Source organism: Watersipora subatra, chromosome 9 (genome assembly GCF_963576615.1).
Source record: "Watersipora subatra chromosome 9, tzWatSuba1.1, whole genome shotgun sequence".
Classification (NCBI taxonomy): Eukaryota; Metazoa; Bryozoa; class Gymnolaemata; order Cheilostomatida; family Watersiporidae; genus Watersipora; species Watersipora subatra.
In genome coordinates, this window is record NC_088716.1 from 39,027,135 (window position 1) to 39,036,766 (window position 9,632).

Below are 9,632 nucleotides of genomic sequence, written 5' to 3' on the forward strand. Positions count from 1 at the left end.
CTTGTAACTAAAAATTCCAGCCATACAGCCCACGACCAAAGTGATATTGGAAAAAAGAAAGTGTACTGATGATTGAGAAATGCAATATTAGCAGTCAAATGGCTTTGCAGCGCAATAGGATAACTGCAATGCTAGCTTTAATGTACTGGGTGTAGGTGTTATTATATACATGTACAACAAAGAGCAATAATGAAAGGAAAAGATTATATGTTTATATTTTTCTCCCTACAATATGAGAGATTCAATATTGGCCAATATTAGAAGTAAATTGCACTGATAGTATTAGAATAACCATTATTATTAATATAGTAATAATAGAAAACCAATGCACAATTCTGTTTACATTTTAAAATCTGATAGCTAACAATATCAAGAAGTTGTGATATTTATATATATATTTTTAGAAAATCTATTTAACTAAACTATTTGCAAAAATTAATAGCAGTAACATATTACCCATCATCGATGTTGTTAGTATGACTATTATACTTCAATAGTCATCTAAACTTATAATTAAATATTGTAATAATCTCGTGAGAATCGTTAGAAAAAAATACCATCGTAATTTCATTTACTTTCACTGCTTTGGACATCAGTTAGAATACCGAAGTACTCAAAAGTTTCCAAAATGTCAGTTACTTTGAAATCGGCAAAAAAGAAACAATTTCTGTACTTCTACGTTAATTACAGAAACCTTCAGCAATACGACATTGCTATAGACTGGTGAAATGTGCACGTTGTTTTTTCATGAAATGCGCACAAATTAATGATTCTATTCTCTGTCGCTCGCTGTTTCGTTTGCCGGTCTTAATTTTTATTAAACCGAGCATGTCAAGTGTTTTGTGATGAATTTTGGCCAAATTAATTTGTCTGTTTGTGTATAATCCATTCAGATGGGTAAGTTTTAAGAGACTGTCGACAATTTACAAATACTTGGTAACATATTTAAATAGGCTTATATGTGTTTTGTATCGTTATTATACTTTAACGACTCCACAAAACGGTAGTTAATTTTATTGATGAGATTTTGAAACAAGGGTTTGCGACGTTGTTAATGAATAATTTTCGTAAGTTGTGTGCACAAGCATTTATCATAAAAACTCTTAAAATTCGATCCCGCTCGTTTGGTCATGGGATAATAAACTCTTTTTTTTATGCTACATGTAGATTATTATTATTATTAGTGTTTCACTCCAATAGGCCTACATAAACATTTTATCTCATTTAATAACTATGAATTGAAACTTTATTATTTTCAATTATGGTTGAAAGGAATTCTTCAATATAGGGTACAGTACACAGTCATTCAAAGAAATTAGTGAATCCAGCATTTTTAAGCTTGATCAGTAAATGTCACATAACATCAGAATTAACTTGCCACAATGAAAAACACAAAAATAGATTTTGATGAAACTTTATAAATATTACTTAAAAGAAACTTGGTAACCCTCTCCATTAATATTATCTCATGTTGTTTTCTAAACATTAGCAATTTAATTACATATACTGTAGTTCGTAGTAACGATTAAAATTCAGCAGTCCGTAATTTGTTTATTTAACATCAGAAGCTCTCTGCAAATTTAGGTTTATGTTGAGGCATTTAGTCTGCTGCTTCTAACAATAGATATACATAGGATACAAGCTCTAGAGGTCCTAGCAAGGCAGGTTATAATAGAAACAATAGTCTTCAGGTGCTGACACATCTAGACACTGATTGCTGCCATATTCTTAACTAAAGTTATTATATATACTCTGTGGTCTTTTATAGACTAAGTCACAAATTTAGTTAACGTAGTCTGTAAAACACCGTTTCATGTGATCAATAACTTGGTTACAAACTACATGTATCTCTAAATTTTGCTTGCCATAAACCTGTTGTCTTTTACAAATAATAGGACGAAAACTTGTAAATTCTTCTGTCCTCTCAAGAATGTAAACTTTTTTGCACAATCAGTGTTTGAAAGAGTCGATAAACAAGGTTACAAGCTATAGTATCGTTACTCTTTTACAATTTATTAGCTTCTTGAAATAGTTAGATACTATAACAAGTGGAAATTACTGTCATCAAACCTTAACAGAATGCTATAAATACTTTATAACATCTGCTCAACATGTTTCGTAACATAAGAGTGTGAATAGGCATATTATCAATATGCACTTTATAATTGTCACAGCCGCAGCGAAGAATACCGTAATCATATACATAATAGCCATTGATTTGTATTAAAGTTTGATATTTTAATAAGCCTAGACTATGTACACTAGGAAAAACTTGCTGTCAACATCAGATAGTTTGTTAAAAAGTCCTTTTCTTAATTGCAATAATTGTTCCTTGCATAATATCATTTAGCGGCGCTGTCAAACACTTTGTTTCCAAGTTTAGTTGAAGTTGAAGAATTTTTTAACACCGCCGAAAATTGCAGCTCTAGTTTAGCAATATTAAAAACAGAGGCTATAAATTATATTATTATTGATTTTTGCAGAAAAATATTAGAAAGTTATAATAAAAACATTTTATAAGACAATGTTAATAAGCAAATCCTATCATAATAATAATACCGAGTAGCATTCAAAATAAAATATTTTTACTAAATTATATTCAGATAGAGTGGTTTTTATTTTTAAACTGTTTCATGGTTCTTAAATTTATATAGGGCATACATGGTTAGTCTAAAGGTGACCAGAGTAAAGATGTCTTGTACTCATAGGAAAATGAGCTTTAGAGTTCCTTGCAGGGCAGGTTGTAGAAGGGACAATAGTCTTCAGGTGCTGACACATCTAGACACTGATGGTTGCCGTATTCTTCACTAAAGTTACTCCATATACTCTGTGGTCTTTCATAGGCCAAGTCACAAATGTACTTTATGTAGTCTGCAACAAAAAAAGGGTATCTTATCCTATCTTATCCTATCCTTATCTTATCTTATGGTATCCTTATCAACCAAACTTATATGTTTTAGGTTATGAACCACCAAAAAAAGCATCTGAACACTTCTTTGTTGTATTTGTTTTGCTTCATACACACCTTTTGATAGTACAGGAGTGAAATAGCGCAGCAACATACATGTACAGCAGACAATGATCTGACAGCAAGTGGTGTATCTTAAACATAGTTTAACTCAAACTAACTTTTTTAACAGCGATGCTTCGAAAAAATCTTGTCTCTAACATTTTTTAAAGCAAACAATACTTCATTCTATAAATTCACAGTTTTTAAATCTTAGTATATTTGGTATTACTTGGCGATGCAAGTTTTTTTAAGTTTAAAATCAAAAATATAAAATACTAGAATATTGTTTGACGTTGCATGGGTAGTAAAGAGCCAGCTTACTAACATTGGCAAGTAATCCTGTCTCCATTGGCTAAGTTGACTAACTAGTTAATGGAAAGTTAGCAAAATGGCTGATTTGAGTAACTTAAGTTACTAACTTAAGCTTGCTTATACTGCTAAACGTGCTGTAATAAGACTCAGACACACTTGGCAATATTTAGTGCAATATCATGGCGAGTGTCACCAATCTGTATTGGAACTAGCCCAGCGAGCTAATGCTGAGCGATATCGATATACTTTCTGTTTCAGAACTTAATCGCGCAAGGTGCATTTCGATTGGTTGATTTTCCCAGAATGCATTGCTCTAGCTGTTAATCGTTTGCTGTCAATGTCTACCAACATACATTAATAACATTTTGCTAGTTTGTTACAATCAAAACATCATCAAAATAAACATAGAATTGCTTATAGATTTTATAAGAGTACACCCAGTCCTGTATGACACAACACACAATAATTACAAAAATACCAAGTTGAAAACGAACATTTCGGAGTCATTCGTTACGCAGGTTCACACTTTGAAAATGTTAAATGGTTATCATATTACAATTTAAAACTACTATCCAGTAAAGCATATACAAAAATCGTAAATTTTTGTTGCTCATAATATAGAAAATTGTTTTTTATATCTTCTGTAATGCGTGTGTAATTTATGAAATTGAGATAGATCTAGTGAGAAAATAAAAAATAGTTTTCTGTTGTTGTCTAAAATGCATCACATTTACTTGAACTTGTTAAAAACTTTGATGAAAATGGTGATGCAGAATTGTATTGGCTGTTTGGGAGCATCCTTGCGTTATCGCTAACAGGTGAATCACCCAAGTGTGTTTAAGCACACACCATCGATATCTCTACTCTGCCCATGAAGCACGTGATACAATCAGTTGGTGTGTTGGCACATTCACAGCTGTGAGCAGTGAAGTCAGTAAACCGTGAAGTCAGTTTATGTGATGCTATGTGACACATAGCATCACATAAGCTGACTGTGACGTCGTTATGCATGTTTAAACCAATGTAATAATTATTTGTACAACTAATCCATTGTATCAAAAGTAAGGCCATGTGGCTCAATGGGTTAGCTTGCCTGTCTCTAGAACTGGATGTACGGTGTTCAAATCTACTGTCTTATAACTTGACATACAAATTACCGACAAATAAACATACAAAGAGACAAACTACAAACACTGAAATATATACATAAATACAGGTATATAATATTAATGCTGAAGTCAAAGCTTTTAGTTAAGAGCCTGGAGTGTATTGCCAGTTGCTATTTTTACATGCTCAAATATTCTTTTATTGAACATGGCTGATGAAATAAAGTTAACATCAAATCAAATTAAATGATCTCATAATATATTTTGGTTTTTATAATTATTTTTGGCATAATTTTGTTAAATTAAAATGCTTGAAATAATATCGCAGTAAAAATGTGATAAAAAAGATCAGTGTTTATTGTTTAAGACAGTCAACTATGACGAGGCGGGCTAACAATAACTTTTTGTTAAGTCTGCTTTATTGAGGTTCACTTCAACACAGCTAGCCAGAGTTTGTAGGATTAGCAGCTATTGAAGGAGACCGTAAGCTTTGAATAAAAATATAATTTGTAGTTTAACCAACCAAAGTGAATAAAATATGGACAGTGTCCATTTTTCTTCAAGCCTCAAAAACATGACTAAAACAAGCTCATACATCAATAAGGTTTTTTGATTAATCTACACTGATATGCATAAATCTAAGTGTTTGTAAGTCTGTGTGTCGTATGTCCAGTTTATAACTACATATTAGAATACTCCTGCTTGCAACGCTTGAACTACTTGAAGCAAATTATTTAAAGTTCACTTGAACTACTATAACACAACGTGGCTGACTTTCCCAAAAACATTCCTTGCAGTCAAATGAACAATGAAAGATTTGGATGTATAATGGTTATAAAGACAATTATTCAAGCCATAGCAAGTCATATTTTAGTGGTGGTGCACTGGGTTTAAGATCTATGCATAAAAATGTATACATTTGATTACCAAGAGGTTCAATCCTCTTTTTAAGACCCAGATAAAAAACGCATTCAGCCCTTGTTATAGTAAAGATTTAGACTAGCTTAAGTTACTCAAATTTATTTAGTAACTAAATTTGGCTATCAGCAACTACATTCCCTGTCACTGCTTTTAAGCTACTTTATATCTTAAATAAATGTGTAGTACAACAAGTAAAAAGTTCTTTTCAACAATGCGCTAAAGCTATACCTCAAGTTTTTAAATAATAAAATTATGCAGGGGTCAGATACATAGATATAAACAGACACTATCAGTTGTGAGTTAGAATGGTAAATGCTGTATAATTATGTTGATTAAATGTTAAGTATTTTTGCAAAAACTGTTTTTATTACCAATGCAAAACTGTTCATTAATTTTGTCTTTACCATGATAAGAGCTGTGTTAACTCATTATCTGTTTAAGTCTAGCTTACAAATTAGGAATAAACAATGCTTTTAATGAGATTCAACCTCTGAACTTTCAGCTTATTAGAGTGACACTCTACCACCAGCTCACTTGTGTTGTTTTGGAATTAATGGGCCCATTATACCTATTCTCTTCACATTGTTGGGACCCTTGACTATGTTTTGCCCGCACTAGACTGCCAGGGTGCTATTAGACATAATTCATGTCAGTTAAGTAGATCTACAAGTTGAAGAATGAATCATCGAATTCCTTCAAATACGCCTTGTGAAATATTAGGTGAACATTGCTTTATATCTCTTTGATAAATACAGAATGTGATTGAAGACTGAGTATTTTTATATATTATTCGAATAAAAAGTTTATATAATGCATTTGAGTTGCATACCTCCATGGTACATCAGAGTTCTGTCTGGTGCCATAATATGGTTGCTGCCATTCAGCCTATAAGAGTTCCTCCACTGATGGTAGTAGTTGAAGGCGTCTGGCTCTTTAGCAATGTACTTGAGGTGGTTCGCAAGCGCTTCTGGCGATGAGAAGTTGGTAACATGTATAAAACTGTTCGGAGGAGCTATAGTGTAGTAGTCTTCAATTGAGACACCACCTAAAGCTATGGGTATCATTGCATCATCCGATTCTAGAACTTTCCAAAACTTTTCTGTAATATAATCCTGGCAAAGGCTGTTTTCAAATGACAAATAAAACATGTACTTATCAAAGTTAGGTTCTTCATCGTTGTAGATGCTCCTATTTACAGAGTTTAAAACCAAACTACAACTTTCGGCCCTTGATGTAAATACATCTATAGGAATATGTTTAGATAGCTCTATGACATACTCTTCTCGAGCGCTAAAAACATTTTGGTTGCTTTCCGTGGTTTTGCAATGCGATACCATCCAGAGTGCTTTCATATCTGCCTTGTTAACAAAGTATCTTTGTTGTATAGGAGTTATCGGTACTATAATTGGTCTGAATATATGAAAACTTGCTTGTGTTTTCCTGTTAAATGTCACGCTGTAGTTGAACATCCCGTCCCAATTCGGTTGAACAAATCGTTTCTTTAGCTTACTCTGGGGCTCTTTAGATAAAAATACCCATAAGTCATTTGGACCTTTATGAGGGGGCTTCTCAAAGAGCGACACTTCTCCATTGCCAAATATGAGGACATCCGCTCCTTGGCTATTTTTGCTTCCCCACTCATTCACACATTGGTGTTTGCTAGTCTTTACAACTTTAACAACTTTCTTATGAGTGTGTCCGTTAATGAGTCGAAGTAGTTTCATTGCTGTAGGAGGCTGGGAGGCAGTTGGGCTGTGAGCCGATGATATTTGTGTATGAATTCCAACATTCATTTTAATTGCTAAAATAAACACTTGGTGATCAACTAATGCAGTAAACCAGAAAACCAGCCTCATAAGATTCTAGATAACAAGTATTGTGGTGGAAGCCAGCTGACAATGCAGCCAGATAAGTCAGCTGGGCAAGCCATTCATAGTTAGCTGACTAGCCAAATGGAACGCTGTGAATAGTAGAGAGCGAAGCCTATCTGAAGAAAGACATATGATTTATTCATGTACAAGGAGAGCCATTATACTAAGGAGATAAACTAACTATGCCTGATATACAATTTCAAACTTTTCCCTGAACTATTCTCAAATAATATATTTATGCTACAAATATGTTAGCACACTATAACCACTCACGACTACTGAAACTTTACGATAGCTGACATCATAGGTAAAGCATTTTGATTCCTGAAGAGTTGGGTCTTTAGGTTCGTCGGAATGTAAATTATTTTAACAATTGCAATTGACCACACAGTGTGCAAAAAAATCTTAACCTTTTCGTTGGCAAACTAAAATTATTATTTACAGCATTGTTTCATGTACAGTATATGATTTGATATTATCAAAATAAAATGTATGTGATATGATCATATTTGTACAAATTGCTATCTTCAACTATTAAAAAAACAAAATATCCAGAATTGAGTCTACATAATCACTAAAACACATAATTTTACCGCTGTTTGATTAAAATGTTAGAAATAAAGAAATAATTAGCATTAAGCTTGTTGATAATTTATAGCAGTTGACTAAACTCCCAGTAAGTCACAATGTTGTAAATGAAAGTTTTAGCTTTGCAACAAAGTTTTTTATTTTGCACACTGTTATATTTGCTTGATCTGAAGATTATATGTCAGCTTATATAGCCTAATTACGGTGACAGCCTTTTCTTCAATTTATTTGCTAGCCTCCGCTGCTCCTACCAATTTCAAGGACTGTTTTACCATATGCTTGACAACCTCTCTCTCTATTACGATTATGTATTCTTATTCAATTTGTAACTAAGCTTTTAAAAGACAAGCAAACAGCAAGAATCTTTGTTAGGATAAAGTTGTGGTTCATTATAGTTCATTATTTTTTGCTTATTTGTTGCTTATTTATTTGTTAAATGGATAAATATCGCCATACAAGTTTACCCAGTTCTGATACTTACTTTATGCATTAAAACTAGCATATGTTGAAACATGTATTCTTGGGGGAATACTCAGCATTTTGTTTCATCTTCTCTTGCGTCAAACTAACAACAATAATTATACATGTATATCTCAAAAGGGTAAATTTAGTGTTGAATAGATACATTGCATTACACTTGAAGGTTTTTCATTTTTGCTCTACCCTGGTGACATGAAAATGTGGACTCAAAAATCTTCATCTTTAGATGTACAGAGTTTGATCAAAATACCTGTAATTTCCTTGACTTATACATTTTATAATTCTTGAGTCTAATTTTCATTTTGGTTTTAGGTTTTTCTATTGTTTACAAAATGTATCTTGCAAGTTAATCTGTTTGTTGAGAAAAATAATTGTTCAAACTTTTTGCCGTATGTCACCAAAAACCCTACGCAGAGGTGACATAAAGACAAGGCTTGACTGCAAACAACATTTTTAATCATTGTAGTACCAGTTGACTCTTACTTCTACCTTCAATACGCTTATATACTAAATCTAGCAGTTTATTCAATGTTTGTTTGTGAGTTCACACAGCGGATCAACTGTTCTTTTCATGTTTTCATTTTTATAATGCAAAGGGCAAAACATAAAAATTTTAATATGATGTATATTGCTGTGCTGGTTCTTTACATCAAGTTGCGGTCATAATTTGTAGTAGTTTTTTCCGGATCATGTGCTACAATGTTTCACAACCATTTCACTCTGACAAATTCACAAACATTGTAATACTATCCTAGTTAAGCTATCATAACAAATTAGTGCAACTCTTGATCCCCTTTTCAGCAAAAAGTTCAAGGTAATATAAAAGTTCAAAAGCGTATATCCGGTTCAACGTTTAACAATACTTGTATAGCATTCACACCTACAGATTAGTCAAATTTATTTACACCATGACCTAATGTTTATCGTGATTTACTTACCTGTAAATATGCAAATCTAGCAAAAGAGAGCTGCTGCTATTGCAGAGCACACAACTTTAACCAATTTTACTTACACCATGACTTGATGTCGACAATGAGTTACTTACCTGCAAATATGCAAATATAGTAAAAGAGAACTGCAATTATTGCAGAGCACACAACTTTAACCGTGAGGTTTCTAAAACCAGTCATATCTTTTAGGTTATCTGTTACTGTTGAAGCCAATCAAATGCCACAAAACAATTAATCCTCAAGGAAGTTCTCAGTGTTTATAGGTACTTCTGCACAGCAGTATTCTACCTATGCCATTATATCAGTTCACTGAGTGAACACTTGAATGCTTCGATTGCCTGATGCTTGACTCGCTGATGTGGGCTACTGAAGACCTAACAGGGTGGTTTGCTTA

The 9,632-nt window shown here is 32.8% G+C and overlaps 1 protein-coding gene across 1 annotated transcript; it reads right to left on the reverse strand.

Annotated features, from left to right (window-relative positions):
* Window positions 1-2,719: 2,719 nt before the first annotated feature.
* On the reverse strand, window positions 2,720-7,142 carry LOC137405057 (alpha-(1,3)-fucosyltransferase C-like). The gene is made up of 2 exons (XM_068091283.1): window positions 6,179-7,142; window positions 2,720-2,871 (listed from the first exon to the last, which is right to left on the reverse strand). Exons 1-2 carry the CDS (start codon window positions 7,140-7,142, stop codon window positions 2,720-2,722), a joined length of 1,116 nt encoding a protein of 371 aa, XP_067947384.1.
* Between the last annotated feature and the right edge of the window lie 2,490 nt (window positions 7,143-9,632).

Excerpts from the sequence above, each read along its gene's own strand:
- LOC137405057 (XM_068091283.1), bottom strand. The coding sequence starts at position 7,142 with ATGAATGTTGGAATTCATACACAAATATCATCGGCTCACAGCCCAACT. Across the intron at positions 2,872-6,178 it reads AACTCTGATGTACCATGGAG|ACTACATAAAGTACATTTGT; the intron begins GTATGCAACTCA and ends TTTTTGTTGCAG.